This window comes from Elephas maximus, chromosome 2 (genome assembly GCF_024166365.1).
Source record: "Elephas maximus indicus isolate mEleMax1 chromosome 2, mEleMax1 primary haplotype, whole genome shotgun sequence".
In the NCBI taxonomy this organism is placed as follows: Eukaryota; Metazoa; Chordata; class Mammalia; order Proboscidea; family Elephantidae; genus Elephas; species Elephas maximus.
This window is the reverse complement of record NC_064820.1, coordinates 214328323-214351364: the sequence shown is the minus strand read 5'-3', so window position 1 is coordinate 214351364 and position 23042 is coordinate 214328323. Positions and strand designations below refer to the sequence as shown.

At 50.6% G+C, this 23042-nt stretch overlaps 1 protein-coding gene across 3 annotated transcripts in view; it reads left to right on the top strand.

Moving 5' to 3' along the window:
* The window catches only part of DRC3 (dynein regulatory complex subunit 3), a 50547-nt gene extending 28433 nt beyond the window's left edge, over window positions 1-22114 (top strand). For 2 of the 3 annotated variants that reach the window (XM_049874738.1, XM_049874737.1), the window contains 6 exons: window positions 817-936; window positions 1541-1653; window positions 3710-3884; window positions 11562-11693; window positions 13254-13468; window positions 14625-20789. In XM_049874738.1, the coding sequence (XP_049730695.1) occupies window positions 817-936; window positions 1541-1653; window positions 3710-3884; window positions 11562-11693; window positions 13254-13468; window positions 14625-14742 (873 nt within the window). In that variant the 3' untranslated portion in view covers window positions 14743-20789. The other variant, XM_049874739.1, reaches the window with a different exon arrangement.
* Window positions 22115-23042: the final 928 nt, after the last annotated feature.

The following is a 23042-nucleotide window of genomic DNA, read 5'->3' as shown; positions in this document are numbered from 1 at the left end:
CAGGATCCATCTGACATCAGCAATGATACCCCTGGTTCCACGTCCTCTTCTGAATCCTGCCTGAATTTCTGGCAGTTCCCTGTCGATATACTGCTGCAGCTGCTTTTGAATGATCTTCAGCAAAATTTTGCTTGCGTGTGATATTAATGATATTGTTCTATAATTTCCACATTTGGTTGGATCACCTTTCTTGGGAATAGGCATAAATATGGATCTCTTCCAATCAGTTGACCAGGAAGCTGGCTTCCATATTTCTTGGCATAGACAAGTGAGCACCTCCAGTGCTGCATCTGTTTGTTGAAACATCTCAATTGATATTCCATCAATTCCTGGAGCCTTGTTTTTCGCCAGTGCCTTCAGAGCAGCTTGGACTTCTTCCTTCGGTACCATCGGTTCCTGATCATATGGCACCTCTTGAAATGGTTGAACATCGACTAATTCTTTTTGGTATAATGACTTGGGTGAAAGCACTTGGGGTGCATAGAAAGAGCTGAGAAGGGCTGGGGGTAGGGTTGGGTGGAAGAGACGAGGACCTTCACTCTCTCCCCTGTCCATCCCTAAAGGGAGCCTGGATGCCCACCTGGGAGAGCTGTGGGATGTGAGTGAGTTATATGCAGGCACAGGGGTCCCCAGCCACCCCACAGCACCCCACAGCCAGCCATGGGCACATTCTGCCTCACGTGGCTCCCCCACCCTTCCCGATGTTACCAAGTCGCTAAATTTAGAACTTCGGAAGACCCATGCTCACCTACACCGAGTGCACACCCTAGGCCCACCCATCAGGTGGCCTTCTGGTCATGGCCCCCATCCCCGCAGAGAGAGCTGGCAGAGATCAAGCACCAGTACACCATCGACGAGCTGAAGCACCGAGAGGAGCTGACACAGGCCCAGTGGGAGGAGGCGCAGGCCCGGAAGGAGGAGCTGGAGGCACACAAGGTACCTCAGGGAGGCCTTGGCCCTGCCCTGACCCCGCTCGCCCAGACCCGCGTGTCCTGGCTCAGAGGTGCTCAGGAAAGGGTGTATGCCAGATTAGACCAAGTTGGCAGGGGCCCCCAGGGCCCCGAAAACCTGCTTTTGATTGCAAGCTAACTAATGCTGTTCAACAATGCCTGAGTCTGCGCTGCTCTTGCCGCATGCCTGGGCCCCGCCCACCTTGCTGCACCAGGCCACCTGCTGTCCCTGTCCAGGCCGATCGCCTGCCTCTTGCTCAGTGCTGCCTGTCTGTTGTCAGAGCAGTTCCTTGTCTTAAACATGGGAGTTCCGAGGCAGGCGAGGAACAGTGCAGTCTGGAGCTCAGCATGGCCCCTCCCACCAGTCAGCCCCCACCCTCTCTCCAGCCAGGCAGAGCCCTGTAGAATGTTCTGAATGCGTTCTGCTGTGCGCTGTCTCTGGCCTCTGCATGGCCCCCTCCTCCAGAGCCACTCCTTCACCTGCCTCCCTCAGAGCTCCTCCCCCTCCAGGAAACCTCCCCAGATCCTGCCCACCAGGCAGATAGTGTGTCCTGGCAGGGGTCAGTGGGCGAACCATGTTTCTGTCGCAGGCTGCGTTCATCGAGCACCTGAACGGCTCCTTCCTGTTTGACAGCATGTACGCTGAGGACGTGGAGGGCAACAAGCTGTCCTTTCTGCCCGGTGTAGGCGAGCTCCTCGAGGCATATCCTTTCAAGCTCAGTGCTGTGCCACTACCCTGCCTGAGGCAGGTCCCCTTCTTCTCTGGGCCTCAGCTTCTCCATCTCTCTCGTGAGACCCTGGGAGGGACAGTCCCCATTTCAGAGCAGTGTACCCAAAACGTGGGTCAGAGCTGGGTCAGCAAGGGCCAGAAGTACTGTCTGGATTTCATGGGACTCACTGAAGTCCAGGCCTAGACAATGGGGTTCTCAAGGTAGAGATGTGGAAAACACACTCTGTGGTAGTGACCTTCCTCAGTCGTGTCTCCTTGTCCTGCTCTCTGCTTTGCATATGTTATTTGTTGTTTTCTCAACCCCCTGTTACAGAGCAGGACTTCCCAGCTTGGGACTAAGCCCTGCCTAGGTTCTTACCTTCTTCTGAGCAAGAATGACCAGGAGAGGCTCAGAGGTTCCACACAAACAAAGGTTTATCAGGGACAGAAAGAAAGTAAAAGGCTCGTGAGGGAGAGATGGAGAGGGGTTGCCACTTATGCTAGCCTCCAGTCTCTCGTGAACAAAGGATTTCCTAGGGTTTATAAAAGGTTTTCTTCATTCATTAGATGGGTGGAGATTTCCAGGAGAAGGGGAGGGATTGTGAAAATCAAATACGTGTGCAGTTGGAATTCAAGATGGATTTCCTTGCAGAGATTGTCAGAACTAAGATGGACTCTGTCCAGAGGGCTGCTGGAGTGTCGAATAGGACTTATTCTGGGATGTTGCACATGTGTGATGTCTCTGAATCCTGGTTCAAGTCCCAGCAAAGGATCCCTGCTCATGATTACCTCAAGAGGAAGGTCATTTTAGGCTACCTTGATTTTTACTGTGCATGCTCCGCACCTGGTGGGGGCCTTGAAAAACAACTCAAGAGGTTTATCAGTAATTTATAGTTGGTCAAGCATGTAGGGATAGGAAATACGGCCCCTTATCTTGTCTAAGCACCTAGTTTGTTAATCACAGGTAGTCCTCAGGTGCCAGCGGTAAAAGTTATATGGTGGTCTGCACTTAGGTTCAAGCATACAGGGCCTTGGAATGTAGCCCCTTATCTTGTCTGTCTCACCCACACTGGGTGGACACTGTCATACATTCCACTTAATGGTCAGGGAAGCTGAGGCCTGGGCCAGCCAGTTAGAAGCTAGGCTTTAAACCCCATCCTGAGTCCTAAAAACCTGCATTCTTCCCCCAGTCTACCCAACAGCATGCTGAATAGAGAGAAACTCACTCCTAAAAGCCCGGTACTCTAAAAGCCAGTCGGGGCAGGAGCATAGAGGTGAAGCAGAAGGGGGTGCGGCGAGGGTGTCTAGGGCCGAGTGTACGGTTAAGAGCAGGGCTCCGAGCCAGACACCCCAGGCTTCTGCCTGGCTCTGCCACCCACCAGCTGGTGACCTGCAGCCAGGCAGACCCACATTTGAATCTCAGCTGTAGCATGCTGTGGCTACATGAGTTTGGGTGAGTCATCACCTATTTGAGCATTGGTTTCCATCCCTGCAGGGTGGCTTGATCCTCTTGGCCTCAGTGACACCTCTCTCCCAAGGATACTGGTGGCAGATGAGGACCCTGAGGCCTGGAGGAGGGAAGTGACTTGCCAGGGTGGGGTCCCAGGGTCAGCGGCACAGCAAGGGACCAGGCCTCAGCAGAGGAGCTCTCCTAGATAATATACCAGAGACAAGACTCCCCAGGCACTCAGCCCCACCCTGGCCTCCCCCAGGGACCTTCCTGGAGCCCTTCTCAGCATGACTCTCCCTGCTCTGCTAACGTCTTCCCCCTTGAAGCTTGTTTCTGAATCCCTTAGGCTGAGGGTGGAGAGACCTCATCTCAAGCCCATGGCTGTGACCCTGGCCAGGTCCCAGCGCCCACCCTAGGTTTCCTCACCAGGCAAATGGACCAGATGAGATAGATTGTGGGTTTCTAGTACCGAGCTCAGTGTCCACACCAGCTTGTGCTCCATGCCAGGAGCCCTGATATTATTGTTCTGCAGCTTTTACCTGTGGCCCTGAGGCAGTCTGCTCCTGAGAGACAGTGTGAGCCTCCTTGACAGCCACTTACCTACAAGGACAAATTCGTCATCATCTGCCTGAACATTTTTGAGTACGGCCTGAAACAGCAGGAGAAGCGGAAAATGGAGATTGACACCTTCAACGAATGCATCCAAGAGGCCATCCAGGAGAACCAGGAGCAGGGCAAGCGGAAGATCGCCGAGTTCGAGGAGAAGCACCTGCTGGTAGGCCCTGCACCTCTCAGGTCCTCTCTCTGCCCCCACTCCCAGGGCTGAGTCCTCAACCTCAGGCCACTGTGCTCTAGAGTGCCAGGCACACCACCATGGCCGACCCTGCAGTGCCCTGGCCCCACCCAAGGGGCTACAACTCATGTTCCCTGGAAGCCCTTGAGGCTCAGGTCATTATCCCCAGTGACAGAGGTCACAGAGCTATCAAGTGGCAGAGCTGAGATTCAGCCTCACACCACCAACAACCACAGCTCCTTCCTGCACTACCACTGAGTTGAGCAAGGGGCCCAGAAGAGAAAATGTAGAGGGGGTTGGGTCAATCCCCTCCAGCTCCACCCAGCCACCCACTTCTCCAGGGGCACCTGCCAGAGATCATTTAGAAACAGATAGATATCTATATAAGGAGCCCTGGTGACCCAATGGTTAAGCACTTGGCTACTAACCTAAAGGTTGACTGTTTGAACCCATCAGCCATTCTGCAGGAGAAAGCACCTGGCCATGTGCTCCTGTAAAGATTACAGTCTAGGAAACTCTATGGGCCAGTTCTACTCTGTCACCTAGGGTCACTACAAGTTGGAAGCAACTCGATGGCACACAACAACAACATATATCTCTATATGTGTGGAGTCTCTGGGTGGCGCAAACAGTTAAGCACTCAACTACAAGCCAAAAGGTTGGCAGTTGGAACCCACCCAGAAGCACCTGGAAGACAGGCCTGGGTCTGCTTCCAAAGGGTCATAGCTTTGAAAATGCTATGGAAAAGTTCTACTCTGCACACTTGTAGTTGCCACGTGTCGGAATCAACTCGACAGCAACTGACAACAACGTATGTATCTATAACTTTCTCTACCTATTTATATATATGTGTTCGGTGTATATATATATAAACCCTGGTGGCATAGTGGTTAAGTGCTACGGTTGCTAACCAGAGGGTCGGCGGTTTGAATCCAACAGGCTCTCCTTAAAAACTCTGTGGGGCAGTTCTGCTCTGTCCTATAGGGTTGCTGTGAGTCGGATTCCACTCGACGGCACTGGGTGTGGTTTTTTGGGGGATATATATTGATATATATCTATATATGTATAGATAGGTATACACGGTGCGCTTTGCTATTTTATCTGTATCATGGAGAGCCTTCCAAAACTAGCTGTGGGTTTCCCGTTGCATGGATGGGCTGGACCCTGTGCATGGAGTTAGGTTTCTCCAGTCCTTTGCTCTTTCAGAGTGTTGCAGTGAATGACCTGGTACAAGGCTGACCTGCAGGCTGAGGCCCTAGTTGTGGAGTGGTGCCATGATACTTTTAGTAGCTGTTGCTGGACTGTGTCCCACAGCACCTGTGCCAGCTGATGGCCCTCTAGCCTGGCACCTACCAAGCTTCTCTGCCTTTGCCAGTCGGGTGCACCCAGGGTGTTCCAGGAAAGATTACTTCGTGCTGATTTTTCTCTTGGGTGGGGGGAGCACCACATGTTCACAAGCATTTCTATTTCTTGTTCTATGAACTGTTTGTTCTTATGTTTTTCCCTTGCCCATTTTCTGTTTGTTCTTAGTCTTTCTCACTCTCTTTTTTATTTTTTTTCCTAATTGTTACTTTTAGGGGCTCTTTTTAGATTAAGAAATTAGCCCTGTGTCTGTGAAAGGAGTTGCAGACACTGCTCCCAGTTTGTCATTTATGCTGTCACTTTGTCTGTGGTGCTTTTGTCATGCAGAATTTTAATTTTTTTTTTAAATATAGAATTTATCAGTCTTTTTTAGTTACATTTAGAAAGGACATCTCCACTCTGAGATTAATTTTTTCAACCGCTTGTGTTTTCTTGGAGCCCTGGTGGCACAGTGGTTAATAGCTCAGCTGCTAACCAAAAGGTCGGCAGTTCAAATCCACCAGCTGCTCCTTAGAAACCCTACGGGGCAGTTCTACTCTGTCCTATAGGGTCGCTATGTGTCAGAATTGACTCAGTGGCAATGGGTTTGGTGTTTTTTTTTTTTTTTTATGTTTTCTTCTAAAACTTTCATGGTCTTATTTTTTACATCTAAATTTTTGCTCCATCAGGACTTTCTTTGCACATAAGGCTGAGGTAGGGATTTTCCTTGGTTTTTCTCCAGGTAAGGTAGCCATTGTTCTCAACATCATTTGCTGCACTGAATCATGCACAGTTACCCAGTCCTTCTTCGTGACCAAATAGCAATGAAAACACTGTATCCAGCAGTCACTTGGCAGCTGAGTTTTCAGGTCCTTTGTTAGGGAACAGATGGTATGTGGTGATGGTATTGTTACTGCACTCGGAGGCTCAGACCCCCCATTGCTCTCCAGCTGTGAGCAACCACTAATGCTGAGCAATTCAGCATTTGCTTACCCCTGGCCTCCACTTGCTTACCGGGGTCTGCGTGGTTTGCTTTGTTTCCTCAACGCCTGGCACTGTCTCATGTTCCCAGTGTTTCTCCCTCCCTGAGCTTGTTGTGGAGTCCATGGGTGGTACAAACAGTTAACAAGCTCAGCTGCTAACTGAAAGGTTTGAGGTTCAAGTCTACCCAGAGGCACCTCGGAAGAAAGGCCTGGTGATCTACTTCTAAAAGATCAGCTATTGAAAACCGTATGGAGTGAAGGTTTAATACAGTTAAGATATCAATACTACCCAAAGCAATCTATAAATTCAAAGCAATCCTCATCAAAATCCCAACAGCCTTCTTTGCAGAAATGGAAAAGCCAATCCTCAAATTTATATGGAAGGGCAAGGGACCCCAAATAGCTAAAGCAGTCTTGAAGAAGAATAAAGTAGGAGGACTCACACTTCCTGATTTCAAAACATACTACAAAGTCGCAGTAATTAAAACGGTTTGTTTGTAAAAGTCACATAAGTCTGATCCCCAGAATGTGAGGATTAATCAAATCCTAACTTTTCCACATCATCATGTCTGATGCCAGGCACCCATGTGGCACTTTCTCTGACCCTAGCCTACTCAAGCTAGGGCAGATCTCATAAGTTAAAAGGACACCACCCTTCAGATACCAACTGCAAGTTTGGGGAGCACACATAGCACCTCAAACTTCTGGCCTGTTGGCTACAGATTCATTCGAGGTTTTCCTGTTACCCCTTCAGGTTGCTAGCCTCAAGCTCACAGGCCTCCAGTGGCTTCCCTTACTTTACCTGCTGGCTCCCCCTACTCCCTTAGGTTTGGTAATTTGCTGGAACAACTCATAGAACCTACAGAAAATATATATAGGCAGGCCCTGGGTTATGAACATCCAACATCCAACAACTCCTGCTTGTCCTTTAATGTTACGTAGATTTGCCCTCACTTTGAAACTATTGAACCAAGCCCTACTCATAACAAATTCTTCATCCTACAGTCACCTTCACATGCTGCACGTGCAGCTTTTGAATCATTGATAAGGCTTCAAGCCTTTTTTTGCATTAAAGTAAGGCTAAATAAGAACCGTATGCATCTGTTCCGACTTACAAATGTGACTTAAAGGCACAGTTAGGAATGGATCTCGTTGTAACCCAGGACTGCCTGTAGTTACGATTATAAATTTATTATAGCAAAAGGATACAAATCAGGATGGTCACAAGGAAGAGACACACGAGTGAGGTCTGGGAGGGTTCCCAATGTGAAACTTCCATGTCTCAAAGAGGGGACATCACCCTCCCTTCACCACACTGGAAGCTCTCGGAGCCTCCGTGTTCAGAGACTTTGTTAGCCTCAATCATTACATAGTCAGAATTGAGGCCTCATTGCGTATGCATAATAGGTTAAATCATACCTCTTGGTATTGGCTACCAGGTAGTTTTTCTGGTCTGGCTAGCCACCACTGATTTATACAAATCTTCAGGCGTGATCCCCCACCTCAAACTGTGTTGCCCTTGAGTGGATTCGGACTCATAGTGACCCTATAGGACAGAGTAGAACTGCCCCATAGGATTTCCGAGGAGTGGCTAATAGATTCGAACTGTTGCCATTTTGGTTAGCAACTAAATGCTTAACTGCTGCACCACCAGGGCTCCTAAAGTTACCTCAGTTACTCAGGAAATTCCAAGGGTTTAGCGTTATCTCCTTAGGAAACAACAGCAAGACCATATTCCAAAGACAAAAACCAAACCCATTGCCGTCGAGTCGATTCCAACTCATAGTGACCCTATAGGACAGAGTAGAACTGCCCGATAGAGTTTCCAAGGAGCGCCTGGCGGATTTGAACTGCTGACCTCTTCGTTAACCTCTGTGCCACCAGGGTTTATACTTTAGGTTAAATTCTTCACACCACAGCCTGATACTGGTATAATAATAGACATATAGTCCAATGGAATAGAATTGAGAGTCCAGAAATAAATCCGTACATCTATGATCAACTGATTTTCGACAAGGGTGCTAAGTCCATTCAATAGGGAAAGAACAGTCTCTTCAATAAGTGGTGCTGGGGAAACTGGAGGGCAGAAGAATGAAATAAGATCCATGCCTCACACCATACGCAAAAGCCAATTTAAAATGGATTGAGGACTTAAATGTGAAAACTAAGATCATGAAATTCTTAGAAGAAAATATAGGGCGTGGTTGCAGGTTCCAGTTTTTAACAATGGACTATAAGCTATCACAACAAAAGCACGAGCAGCAAAAGACAGAATAGATAAATGGGAACTTACAAAAAGTAAATACTTTAGTTTTCAAAGGACTTTATCAACAAAGTAAAAAGACAGCCAACAGACTGGGAGAAAATTAAGGGGAAGCATATATCCAATAAGGGTCTAATACCAAAAAAAATTTTTTTTAAAGTAAAACTTAACAAAAAAAAGGACAGACAACCCAATCAAAAAAACGGGCACACGACTTGAACAGACATTTCACCAAAGAGGATATTCAAATGGACAATGTCATGGATTGAGTTGTGTCCCCCAAAAATATGTGTCAACTTGGTTAGGCCATGATTCTCAGTATTGTGTAGCTGTCCACCATGTTGTGATTGTAACTTTCCTATGTGTTGTAAATCCTAATCTCTGCCTGTGGTTAATGAGGCAAGATTAGATTACGTTAAAGGATTAGGGTGGGATCATAACACCCTTACTAAGGTCACATCCCTGATCCAATGTAAAGGGAATTTCCCTGGGGCGTGACCTGTACCACCTTTTATCTTACAAGATGTAAAGGAAAGGGAAGCAAGCAGAAAGTTGGAGATCTCATATACTACCAAGAAGCACCAGGAACAGAGCGCGTCCTTTGGACCTGGGGTCCCAAAGCCTGAGAAGCTCCTCAACCAGGGGAAGATTGATGACAAGGACCGTCTTTCAGAGCCGACGAAGAAAGCCTTCCCCTGGAGCTAACACCCTGAATTCAGACTTCTAGCATACTAGACTGTGGGAGAATAAACTTCTGTTTGTTAAAACCATTCACTTGTGGCATTCTGTTATAGCAGCACTAGGTAACTAAGACAGCCAACAAGCACATGAAAAGATGCTCAGTGTCATTAGCCATTAAACAAAAAACCCATTGCCGCCGAGTCGATTGTGACTCATAGCGACCCATAGGACAGAGTAGAACTGTCCCATAGGGTTTCCAAGGCTGTAATCTTCTGGAAGCAGACGGCTACATCTTTCTCCTGCAGAGCAGCTGGTGGGTTTGAACTGTAGACCTTTCAGTTAGCAGCCGAGCGCTTAACCACTGCGCCAGCAGGGCTCCTTTATTAGCTATTCCCACTGCTGGCGAGTCGATTCCAACTGACAGTGACTCCAAATAAAGCTCTGAGGCTGTAAATCTCTACAGAAGCGGACTGCCACATCTTTTTTCCATGGAGCCACTGGTAGTTTCAAACCTCCAACCTTTCAGTTCCCAGTCAATCGCTTTAACCACTGCACCACCAGGGCTCCTTTCATCAGCTATTGGGGAGATGCAAATCAAAACCATAATGACATATCACCTCGCCCCCATTAGAATGGCAAAAAAAAAACAAAACAGGAAACAAAAGGTGTTGGTGAGATTGTGGAGAAACTGGAACGGTCATCCATTGCTGGTGGAAATGTAAAATGGCACAGCCACTGTGGAACACAGTTTGGTGGTTCCTCAAAAACTTGAACATAAAATTATCATATGACACACCAGTCACAATCCTAGTACCAATACCCAGAAGAAGGAAAAGCAGGAACACAAAACAGAAACCTGTACACCAATTGTTCATTGCAGCACTTTTCACAATGGCCAAAAGGTGAAAACAACCAAAATGTCCAGATGAATGGATAAGCAAAATGTGGTTCTTGGATCGAGTAGACACATGAGACTACGTGGGCAGCTCCTGTATGGAGGGGAGATGAGAGGGCAGAGGAGGTCAGAAGCTGGCTGAATAGACACGAAAATAGAGAGTGGAAAGAAGGGGTGTGCTGTCTTATTGTGGGGAGAGCGGCTGGGGGTATATAGCAGGGTGTATATGGGTTTTTGTGTGAACTTTCACTTAAAGCACAATAAAAATTAAAAAAAAAAAGATTGGCTTAAGACACTACTAATTTTGTAGAGCTCATCAATATAACTGCCGCTAAGCCATCTTATTACATCATAGTGATAGGATTTTTAACATACAGGGAAATCACATCAGAAGATAAAATGGTAGACAATTATACAGTCATACAAGGGAATCATGACCTAGCCAAGTTCACAGATACTCTTTAGCAGCACAATTCAATCCATGACAATTGCAAAAGAAGAAATACTGTGTGATCTCACTTAGAGAAAATAAGCAAATACATAGAAACCAAAGAATGTATAGGATATAAATATATGGAAACCAAAGTGGTTACAAGACGGGGAAAGGGGAAGTTTTCGCTTAAGGGGCGTTTATGTTAATGGTGGTGGAATAATTCGGAAGAGGGAGGCGAGAATGGTTGCACAACGTGAAGAATGTAACCAACATCATTAGATTATATATGCAGAATTGGTGAATCGGCGACTGTTTTGTTGAATATATTTTCACCACAATAAAAGAAAGAAAACCTATGGAGCACAGTTCTACCCTGACGCACATGGGGTCATCGTGAGTCGAGTCAACTCAATGGCAACTGGTTTTTGGGGGCCCGTTGTAGGCATTTTAAGGAGCCCTGGTAGTACAGTGGTTAAAGTGCTTAGCCGCTAACCAAAGGGTCAACAGTTTGAACCCACCAGCCGCTCCGTGGGAGAAAGATGTGGCAGTCTTGAAAACCCTATGGGGCAGTTCTGCTCTGCCTTATGGAGTCACTATGAGTTGACAGCAGTGGGTTTGGGCAGGCATTTTGTAGGGTCTCTTAATTGAGCCTCTGCTGTGTGCCAGGTGTTCATATACCTGAACTTCACGAGCACAGATGAGGAAGTGGAAGCTCTGGGAATGGAAGTTGCTAATAGAAGTCACGTACTAATAAGCAACCCGGGTGGGGTTCAAGTTCAGTCCCAGCAGACCCTGGAGCCACAGCCCCTGCCCTCAGCCCACTAGTGCTGGGGTCTGCCCCAGGAGCCTGAGGCGTGTTCTCTCAGTGCTCATCACAGCAGTGCCTTGAGGTGCTGACGAGGCTACCGAGGCACAGGGACAGTCAGTAAGTAACTCTCACAAGGTCAGGTAAACTTGGTGATCCAACACCAGAGCCCACGTTTTACCCACAAAACCAATTGCCACCTGACATGGGCTAATTACAATTAGCTGCTGATTCCTAAAGCACAGGTTTTGTTTCCAGAACTTGAGTGCTATTCGAGATGAGTCTGAGATGCCTGTCATTGAGATGAAGATAGTGGAGTGTGGTGAGGACATCACTCAGCTGTTCAACGTGCTCATGACCCTGGAGATGCAGCTGGTGGAACAGCTGGAGGTGAGCGGACCCCGGATGGGAGCGTGGACCACAGCCCACGGGCTCTGAGCCTATGGCTCCTCCACAAGGCTTGGATAGGTAGACTCCAGCCTGCAAGGCTGGAGGCCTGTGCTGTGCTCCTCGCAGCCAGCCCCACGGTCAGGTCTTGCTCACCAAGCTGGCACTGCTTTTCACGCACTTGAGTAGCCTAGATTTGAGGTTGTCCTCCTGGAGAATGAGAGGTGAGTCCCAGCCCCAGTGGGGAGAGGTTTGGTATAGCCCCAGAAGCTGTTGGGAGCTCAGGAGACAGAGTGCCGCCCCCCTGCCCCCCAGCCTGACATCGACCCACCTCAGAGCAGGCCAGGAGCCTACAGTTCAGCATTCAGTGCTGCTCTCCAAAATCTGTGCACGGCCAGAGTGATGTGTGTTCACCAAGCTGGGGGTCTGAGTGGTGTGATGAATTGAGCCTCCTTGGATGCTGCTGCAGCTGGGCCAGGAGATAGCACCTAATCAGCTTCTCACAGGCCCAGTCCCTACCCCAGACATGGGACAGACTCCTCATGCGTCCCACAACAGAGGTTTTCTCCACACAGCACGCGCTTGCTCCGGGGAGGCGTGAGGCAGCCTCTCAACCTTCCCAAGCAGGGGACGCTTTCTCAGCCTCCACATGTTCCCCAGAGCCCATGCGCGGGGCGTGCTTGTGCTGCCAGGGCCCAAGAAGCTGCAGTGCAGTGTACTTTCCAATGACTGTTTGTATACATCACAGCCACATTCACACCTGGTTAAGAAATGTGTAATTGGCTTGGCCTGCAGACAGGCCTCGTCCAGATTCTGCCTGCATCTCCTGGGGTCTAGAGCCATCTGTGCAGGGGATGACCCATGGGGGGGACGCAGGGCAGCAGCCTTAGGATGGCATCTGCACTGCACATCCAGCCCACTGAACCCCACGCAGGCCCTTGGTGCCCTGAGGCACAGGGGCATGCCTTGCAGAGGGTGCGGCTGTGTAGGATCTGGGTGATGGCTTTCCTGAGGGCTTCCCTGTGCAGGCACCTTGCCACACACTTTATGTGAAATAACTCCTTAAGGCCTCATAACATCTCTGTGAGACCAGGCAGTATGTTAAAAAAAAAAACATTTTTTAGATGAGGACATGAGGCCCACACAGGTTAAACACTGTCCCATAGTTGCAAGGAAGGGGTGGGGCAGAACTGGGTGGCGACTCCAGCACTGTTTCTGTCTAGTGATAAGCAGGCGCACTGAGGTGGGTAGCTCTGTGGTAGACCCAAGGGAGGCAAGACTGGGACGGGGGTTCCTGGCAGAGGGACCAGGCCAGGCAAAGGCCAGGAGAAAGCAGTGAACATTCAGGGCACGGTGAATGAGCTGATATGGCCAGAGAGTGGCATCTGTGGGAGGAGGTGGAGTTGCCCACAGCGTCCCAGTGAGGTGGAAGTGGGCCTGAACCCCCAAGCTGGAGAGCAGAAGCTGCCCAGCTGCTGCTGCGTTCTGAGCAGTACCTCCTGCCCTGACTCCAGACCCTCGAGTCTAAATGCAAGCATTAACTGTCATCTTTATCATGCCCAGGAGACGATAAACATTTTTGAAAGGAACATCGTCGACTTGGTGGGACTCTTTATCGAAAACGTCCAAAGCCTATATCCTTCCCATGCAGACCTTCCATGGGGAGGCCAGGTGCTGCTGGCCTGTGGGGTCATCCCAGCGGTTCCAGTGCCCCTCATTCCCGCCTCCAGGGGGCAAGGAGCAGGGGAAGGGAAGCTTCTGAGCAGACTAGGCAGGAGGTAAGTAAGCAGGTCCCTTCCAGGTGACCTCCTGCAGGTCCCACAGCTGCCCCTCCCGCTGACACCAGCACCCTGAACAGGAGGTTTAGACAGAGGTAGAAAAAGTCAGCATTTTATAGTTTCCGTTACCAGAAATAGCCACTCCCCACAACTGACTTGCAGGAAGAGCTCCACCTCCACCAAGATGATATTTAAATTCACACAGGATCCTATTTAGTGAGAACCTCCACCTTGGAAAGTAGAGAAATGTCAAACCTCCTGTTTCTCACCAAGGAAAAAGCTTACGTTCAAAGGCTCAAGATTGGGCAACCCCTTAGAATGTTCAAAAGATGCAGGGTCCAAGGGTATCTCCCAGACACCCAGCACAATGATGGCTTTGCTGGAATATCCGTGCAGATGCCCAGTGTGGCCCTGTGTGGGGAGAGTCCCGGTGTGCTTATCTCCAAGTGGGTGTCACGCATAGGCAGCAACACTCCGGAATCGCCAGCATGCCGAGTTTGGTGGGCAAATAAGTGCTGAGTGTAGGGCACCTCCACCTGGAGGACACTGACAGATTACTTACATGAGCTTGTCAGATTAAAGGTCAGGGATAGGAGCTGGTGTTTGGGGCATGGCCACCCTTCTGCTGATGAACTCAGGGCCCTGCTGTGCAGGCAGAGGCGGGGCAAATGGTTGGGCTCTGCCCCAGAAGCACCCTCTGGCTCCTGCCTCTGAGGGGCGCTCAGGCAGGGGACAGCAGTTATAGATGTGACAAGTGGCAATGGAGGTGCAAGGTGAGCGGCACCAAGCCAGTAGACCTGAAGGGAGGCCTAAGAGGCCAGGTAGAGCCCTGAGCACAAACCTTGAAGTCTGTCCAAGAGGAGGCTGGCAGGCCACTAGCTCATTTAGGCCTTAGGCCAAGTGGAGGGTGCGAACAGTGCAAGTGATGGGCGGCTCTAAGCCAGTGGATGAGACCCAGTCTGTCGCCACCTCTGAAAGTTCACTCTGGCTGCTGCAGGAAGGGGCAGTCAGGTGGGACAGGTCCAGCGGGAGGTGGTGGTAGGCATGGAGAGAGGTGATGGTGGACAGAGATGGGGTATGAGGATATCCGTGCGCTGGGAGTCGTGTTGGCCTTGGGTGGCCCTGTATGGCTTAGAGCACGCCCTTCTGCCCCTAGAGCCTGTTCTGTCCTTGCTGAGCTCACATCAGAGCCCCCACCCCGTCAGGGCTGTGCCCACCTGCTGCCCCTCCTTTGCTTAACTCATGGTGCACCATGGCTCAGTGCCGGGACCTAGAGAGCCACCACCATGAGAAGCTCCTGGAGATATCCATCAACACCCTTGAGAAGATCGTCAAGGGGGAGCTCGATGAAGACCTGCCTGACGATGTCCGTGCGGTGAGCAGCTGGGCTGTGCCATGGGGCATGGGGCAGGGGACTGAATCTCACGGAGCCTCAGGGTCCTCATCTGCAGAAAGGACAGTGGCCTGCTTTGCAGGGTGGGGGCTGAGAACTAAAGCACTGGCAGACACCACGGAGCCCAGTTAGACAGGAGTGTACAGAAGTTAGGTGGTTTCCAAAACCTCACCTCTCTGGGGGCCTCTGGTACTTTCTGAGATCTCCCCCAGAGGCCTCCTGGGTCCTGCCCCTCTGTGATATGTGATGCGAAGCACTGTTTCTGACCCAGCGTGGTGCAGTCCCGTTCCTGCCAGTACACGCTGCAGTGAGTGGGTCAGCAGGTCAGAGGGTCATCCTCTGTGCCCGGCCCTGTTCCTTGGGCCTGTGCTATGGGATGCACTGGGGCCTTCAGCACTGAGGCCATACTTCCTGTCAGGGCTGTGTCCCTCACTCACTGATCCCTCCACTGCCACATTCCTCACCTCTCCCCATCTCCTTCCTGCCGACCCCCAGACATGCCATGTCACCCCTCACCTGGACCACTGAAATGGCCTCCTCATGATCTCCTGCAGGCTATTCTCCATGCGGCAGCCAAACCAGATAATCTGTGCAGTGCACAGAACCCTCGGGTGGCTGCCCACCGCCCCACTGTGCCTCCCCCTGTGCTCCCTGTGGCTCCCACCTCCAGCCTCAGTCTGGGCACTGCCCCAGCCTTTCCATCTGACATTCCGTCCAACAGACCCTCTCCCCTCAGGGCTCGGGTGTCTGGCTCCTCCTTGTAGTTCAGAGCTCAGCTCAAATGTCAGCTGCTTGGAGAGGCCTTCCCTTTGCCTCATATCTCTCACACACCTGTTTTTCCTGGTCCCAGACCCATCACTGCTTCCTGTGGTCTTGTTCACATGAACGTGCTCCTTTGATTCTCTGTGGACACTCAAAGGAAGCCTGCAGGGGCCGGGGTGGTTTCTCACCACCGTCCTGGTGCAGCAGCAGTGGGCACAGCACAGTGTGGAGTCGGGGTAGGCTGTGGACCGAGCAAGCCGGAGCGTCCACTCCCTGAGCTTCTGCCCTGCAGGTGGGTGCAGCTTAGCCCAGCAGACACAGAGGGCCAGCATCCCCAGCTCAGAGCCTGCTGGGCCAAGATAAACCCCAGCCAGCTGCAGATGGCAGGGCCACACATCACGAAGCCTGAGCCACCAGCCTTCTCTCCCTAAATACTCGCTAAATGCTGCTAACAGTTGCTGACCAGACTCAGGGAGAAGCCATCTCCCAGAGCCAGGAAGTGAGGCTGCCTGCAAGAGCCCACTCTGGGATGGCAGATGGTCAGTGCAGGGGGCCTGTGATAACCAGCAGGATAGGGCTGAAATGTGTATGCTTCCTGATGCCTTGGACAGGAAGAGAAAGACAGACTGGCCGGCACTTCTCCACTGCCAGCTGGCTCTGCCTGGGCATCTGACACCTGGGTGCTCCTGGGCTCGAGGGGCACCAGCCACCTGCTGAGGGAGGAGGCTGACCTCGCCAAGGGCTCGCTGAGCAATGGCTGGGCACTGTCTGAGCCTGATGGTCATGCGCCACCTCACTGACTTCTCCAAATACCACTGCACAGGAGGCACTGTGCTCATCCCCATTTTACACATGGGATGTTGTTGTTGTTAGCCACCACCAAGTTGGCCCCCAACCCCGTGCACAATGGAAAGAAATGCTGCCTGGTCCTGCGTGATCCCCCGTGATCAGTTGCACATTGGACCGTTGTGATCCACAGAGTTTTCATTGGCTGATTTTTGAAAGTACGTCACTAGGCCTTTCTTCCTAGTCCATCTTAGTCTGGAAGCTCCGCTGAAACCTGTTCAGCGTCGTAGCAACACACAAGCCTCCACTGAGAGGGTGGTTGAGGTGCTTGAGGGGCATTGTCTGGGAATCAACCCAGGTCTCCTGCATAAAAAAAAAAAAGCATGGAGGGCTAGAATTCTACCACTGAACCACCACTGCCCCCTACAGGTGAGAAAACATGGTAAACCTGAGGCTGAGGGAAGTTTAGTAAATTGCCCAAGGTCACACAGCCGTGAGAAACAGTCTGGATTAAAATTCAAGTGAGCGGTGCCTGAGCCAGCCTCGCAGCAGCACGGGCCGTCCCCGCCTGCAGACCACAGGATGGCATCATGGGTAGTGCAGGTCTGCCTCTGACATGAGGAGCTGCCTTGAAGCCTGCCTGCAGGGCTGGTCTAAGCTCCCTGCCGGGAGTACCACCCTTGAGGCCTCGGGGGTGGCCGAGCACACTGGAGAGCCTGCCTCTGTCGGCTGGGGTGCACCTCTGCCCTTTGGGGAACTTTCACGGTTGCAGCAAGAGACATCACGCGTACCTTACACTGTTTCTTAGGTCTCCTTATATGTAAGCAACAAAACGAGGCATATCTTCTGAGAGGAGAGTTTGTCCTAACTGGGGGAAGTAATAGGTACCATGATGGCTCCCTTTTTTACAGATGAGGAAACTGAGGTACAGAGCAATAGAGTAATCTGTCCAAGGACACAAGCTGTGGCGTTGTGTGAACCAAACCCAGATAGTTTGATTCAGAAGCTTTGACAAATGTCCACTGAGTCTGTAGCAAGACTGGGGATGTTGAGATGCGGGATAGGGCCTGTGGTGAGAACTTAGTCATCGATGAGCAAATCCTGATCAGAAAGGCACTCTGTGAGGTCAGCTATCTCTTTATGTCTCCTCTCATTCAGCTGAGTGACTGTTACCAGCTAATGCCAAGCCTGTCCCAACTCTATATCTGTAAGCCCTGCCAGGTGTTAGAAGAGAGAGCAAAAACCCTAGCCCAGGGAAAGCCCCAACCTGGCAGTGTGACAGGGCCCTAGACAGAGGCCGGTGCGGCTGTGACCAGGCAGGAGCACAAAACCAGCCATAAGTCTCCATCAAGTGGCAGAGGTGGCAGGAAAGCCAGACACCTTCCCGAGGGCTGTGAACACCTGGGTCGGTGTCCAGCTTTGAGGCAGGGTCAGTGCCCGAGCCTAGGCCATGGAAGGACTTGCAAAACCCCGAGAGCTACTCCAGCTGGTCAATGTACAGGGGCAGTAACAAGGCCTGGCCGGGGCTCAGGCTGCAGTCCATGTGGGGGGGCCATAATGAGGACTGGGTGGGACCTAGGTGGCTCCCTCAGCACAGGAGACTGACCAGTCCAGTCCCTGCCATGTCAGCCACGCTGGGGGCAGGGCATCTCTGCAGCAGGGGGAACCACGGTGCCATCAGGTACTCTGAGCAGGTGACAGGATAACGGGGCAGCAAATACTCAGACCACCAGCATCACAGTGGTCTTGGGGTAAGCACCAGTTGTGCCCTTCTCAAAAGCTCCCCACAAGAAGTTGCTTAGAAAGAAATGTGCTCTTTCCCATGATCAGGGCTGCTGTTGTGGAAGGCCAGCCAGTACCACAGAGTGGCAGGCCACTTGGGGCCATCACTGGTGGCCTGCGTTCCCCATGGTTTCACCCCTGCAGAAACTAGAAAGGGACCTGCAGCCCTCTGCACATAAAACCATTCCAAGAAGAAAAGAAGAGCCAGCACTCTGGGCCACCCGAAGTCTAGAAACAACTTTGCAGTTTTTATCTCACTTCTTTAAACCAGACCTTTAATTTGTATTTTACAATATCACTGTTTTTCATAACAGACTCTATCTAACCGTTCACCTTTCTAAGTAGACTTCAGTTTCTCTTGTCACTGCTTACAAAGCTTGTTTTCCACGTCTGCAAAAGTTGGGGGAAAGATTTCTCCTCTTGGCTAAGGATATCAGCTTGTCGTGGATTGAATTATGTCCCCCCCAAAAATGTGTGTATAGATTTGGCTAGGCCATGATTCTCGGTAAATTGTGTGATTTTCCCATATGTTGTAAATCCTGCCTCTTATCCTGTTCATGAGGGAGGATGGGTGGCAGTTGTGTTAGTGAGGCAGGACTCAGTCTACAAGATTGGATTGTGTGTGAGGCAATCTCTTGAGATACAAAAGAAAGAAGCAAGCAGAGAGACAGGGGGGTCTCATACCATCAAGCAAGCAGTACCAGGAGCAGAGCGAGTCCTTTGAACCCGGGGTCCCTGTACTGCACGGAGAAGCTCCTAGTCTGGGGGAAGATTGATGAGAAGGCAGACAGAGAAAGCATTCCGAAGGAGCTGATGCCCTGAATTTGGACTTTTAGTCTACTTCACTGTGAAGAAATAAATTTCTCTTCGTTAAAGCCATCCACTTTTGGTATTTCTGTTATAGCAGCACTAGATGACTAAGACACAGCTGTAACCCGGTTTTTAAAATGAAGAAGGGGGATCTTCCATGAGGAATTGATGTGAATGGTGGCTTTTTCTAAAACACAGCTGGAGACCTTCACTGGGATGACCACCTGTGTTCCTGTCCTGTTTCTCAGGAAGGCAGGCTTTACAGGTCTTTATAGGTCAATTAGCGTGACTCTACTAATTGGTTCCCCAGACATTCCGTTGCCCACATCAGCTAACCTGGTTTTTCCCACCTGGAATTCCATGGAAAGCCAGCACCCGGCAAGTTGTTAATGGTATTACTCTGAAAAGGAGTCTGTGCCAAATAAGTCAGAAAACTGAGAGAAACCAAGTTTGAAAAATTTGTTTTCTGCAGAACTTTCTGGAACCTTCAAAATGCTTTGCGTGCTGTGGCTGCTATAACAAAGTACCACAAACTTAGTGGCTTAAAGATTTATTCTCTCAAAGTCCTGGAGGCCAGAAGTCCAAAATTAAGGTGTTGGCAGGGCCTTGCTCCCCCTAGAGGCTCTAGGGGAGAATCCTTCCTTCCTTCTTCCAGCTTCTGGTGGCTCCAGGCATTTCTGGGCTTGTGGCCACATCACTCCATGTCTGCCCCTGTGGTCACATGGCCTCCTCCTCCGTGTATGTGAGAGAGAGACTGCACTCAGGGCCCACCAGGAAAATATAGGATGAGCGCCTCTTCTCAAGATCCTTAACTCAGTCGCATCTTTTGCCACAGAAGATAATATTCACTGTTGCCATATAAGGTAATACTCACAGGTTCTGCGGATTAAAAGTGAATATATTTTGGGGGGACCACTTTTTCAGCCTACCACAGGTGTGTAGGATTTCACAAACATATTTGACAAGAATACATTTATTTTTTGCAGAAATAATAACATCTTGATTCTACAGAACATATTCTGGAGACCGTTAAGTTAACTACTACTGTATGAAAAACCAAAACACAACACAAAGTGGACTTGCGGTCCTCTCTGCAATAGAGAATACTTTCAGGTCCTTTGCCATCCTGGGCGTCACAAAGCACCTTCCCTTCAAAGTGGAAGCAGCTGCTTGCTAAATGCTTAAGCAGCCTTGCCTAGCTCCAGGAGATAATTCCATTCGGTAATCAACCACCACATGCACACAACAGCCATAGTCTGAACACCTAGAACCTGCCAGTTGTTCTTGACAGAAAACAAGGTCAGGAACAAGTGAAGATACAAGGAAACACCAAATGGAGCCAGAGATTTGACTTTGTTAACATGGGGCAGTGGAGAGACAATCATGGTCTAAGCACCTGTCACCTTGCAGGACCCTCTGTCCTCAGGGAGCAGCCTTGAGCCCCTTGACCAGCTTTCCATACCCCACCAGCCAGCAAAGGTTTTCGGCAGGTCAGACTTGGGAGCAACCAGGGAAGAGGAGCTTTCCTGGCTGTGGCCCACCCAGGGCTGCTACCTGCCTTCTTCAGGAGAAAACCTGCTACAACTGGGCTTCTGATTCAGCAGCCTGGTTTGCCCTTCCCCATAACTGGTCTGGAACTGCTCGGGTCTAGGAGGCACTGAGACCTGCAGGCAACCTGCAGGATGTGCGAGATGGGTGGCACCTACACCAACTGGGGTACTTGGGCTCCCTTTTTGATTTAGCATGAACATCGTGCTCAGGGTGGAACACCACCATCTCTTTGGTCATTCTCACTAGCTTTTTGTCGACAAAGACACAATTGTGAACGCTGTTGGGGCATCACATGACATCCACCTCCTGAAGATCGACAACCGGGAGGATGAGCTGGTCACGAGAGTCAACTCCTGGTGCACGCAGTTGGTGGACAAGGTGGGTACAGTGAACCTGCTCTAGCTGGCTCGGCCTGTTTCCCTAGCAGCCAGCCAGAGAGAAGGTGGGAATTCTCCCTAGGCAGTATACATTATTTTCAAGAAATAAAATTATGGATTGTAGCATTCTACACTGAAGACCTAATTTTGCCCAGTCAGAGGCATTAAGGGGCCCTGGTGGTGCAGTGGTTAAGAGCAATGGCTGCTAACCAAAAGGTCAGGAGTTTGAGTCCACCAGCTGCTTCTTGGAAACCCTCTGAGGCAGCTCTACTCTGTCTTCTAGGGTTGCTATGAGTGGGAATCAACTTGACGGCAATTGGTAGAGACGTTAAAGCCCACATGCTTCATTTTCTAACTCCTACCTCAAATATTTGTTGCCGTTCCGAGCCATCGAGTCAGCTCAGAAACATGGTGACCCCATGTATAAGCAAACAAAATGTTACCCAGTCCCATACCATCCTCATGATCGCTGGTATGCTTGAGTCCATTGTTGCCTTACAACCTAGGGGGCTCATCTTCCAGCACTATATTGGGCAGTGTTCTGTTGTGATCCATAGGGTTTTCATTGGATGATTTTCCAAAGTAGATCACCAGGCTTTTCTTCCTCGTCTGTCTTAATCTGAAAGCTCCACTGAAACCTGTCCACCATGGGTGACCCTGCTGGTATTTGAAACACCAGTGGCATAGCTTCCAGTATCACAGCAACACGCAAGGCACCACAGTGCAAGCCACAGACAAACTGACAGGAGGTGGCTCAAGTATATAATCGACACGTGGTGGGGGGGCAGTAAAGTAAATGAGGAACTTCAACTATACAAATTTTGAACAACCACCCTCCCTTCCCTCACACTGGACTCAGAAGAAGATGTTACTTTAGGATCTGAATTAGGGACATTGTTTTCCCTCATTCCTAGATTCACACGGATGAAATTATGAGGAACCGCAAGCGCGTGAAGGAGATCAATCAGTACGTCGACCACATGCAGAATGAGCTGGACAACCTGGAGTTCGGTGATATTCTCGATTAGAAGTGCGTTGGCCCTCACACGCCCTCTGGAGGAGGGTGTGCTGACCACCTCCGCAGAGAGGATTGCTGGAACTCCTCAGCTGCTGCTACTAGCACCATCCCTCTCTCCCCACCCCTGACACGATTTGATTTCCAAATGTAGAAAGTAATAAAGGACTTATGTGACCTTTCCTTCATTCTTTAAAAGAAACTAGAATTCCTGTCCATGTACGAGCAAGGGAAAAGGCCTAGAGGAGCAGCAGATCCTCACAGGTGGTCAGGTGGCTGCATGTGACCCCCAACGCAGCAGTGGCTGGGCTGGGCTGTGGGGCCCAGCGACAGCTCCAGGTTCCCCTGCCGCACCCAGGGCAGAGCCCTCCCCTCCTCTGGTGCCAAGGAGTTGTGGAGCAAGAGAGGCCAAGCTGCACCACTGCTGGGGACTGGGCCATCTGCGAGGCTGGGAGGCAGGGACCCGAGCTCCACAGGAGGGTCAGCCATAGGCAAGGTGCGATCGTCTGGACTGGGTTCAGGTCCCACTCTGACATGTCCCCTCTGAGGCCTCAGTCTCAGGGGATGTGCCAGCACCTACCTCAAGTGCTGATGCAGAGCCAGGGGACTGTGTGGGGAGGGCATGGGTATGTGACCCCCTTCAGTTTGGAAGTGACTTGTGGGGCAACCCGAGCACGGAGAATGTGACAGTGATCATGGTGGGAGACCTGAGAATAGACTAGGACAAGATGGTGACCATGTGGAAGACTCAGGAATAGAGGAAATGGAGGGGACCATGTGTAGGGACCTGGGCACAGAGGGCATGAGGATGACCATGTGGGGAACCTGGGCCATGACAGGGACCATGTGGAGAGACCCAGGCCCGGAGAGCATGATAATGACCATGTGGGGAGACCAGGTGTAGAGGACATGGAAGTGACCAAGTAGGGGGGGAGGACCTGGGCATGGAGGATGTAGAGGCGACCGTGTGGGGGCACCTTGGCATTGAAGACATGGAGGTGGCCATGAGGGGGGACCTGAGTATGGAGGACATGAAGGTGACTATGTGGGGGACCCAGGTGTGAAGAATGTTGAGGTGACCATGTTAGGGGACCTGGG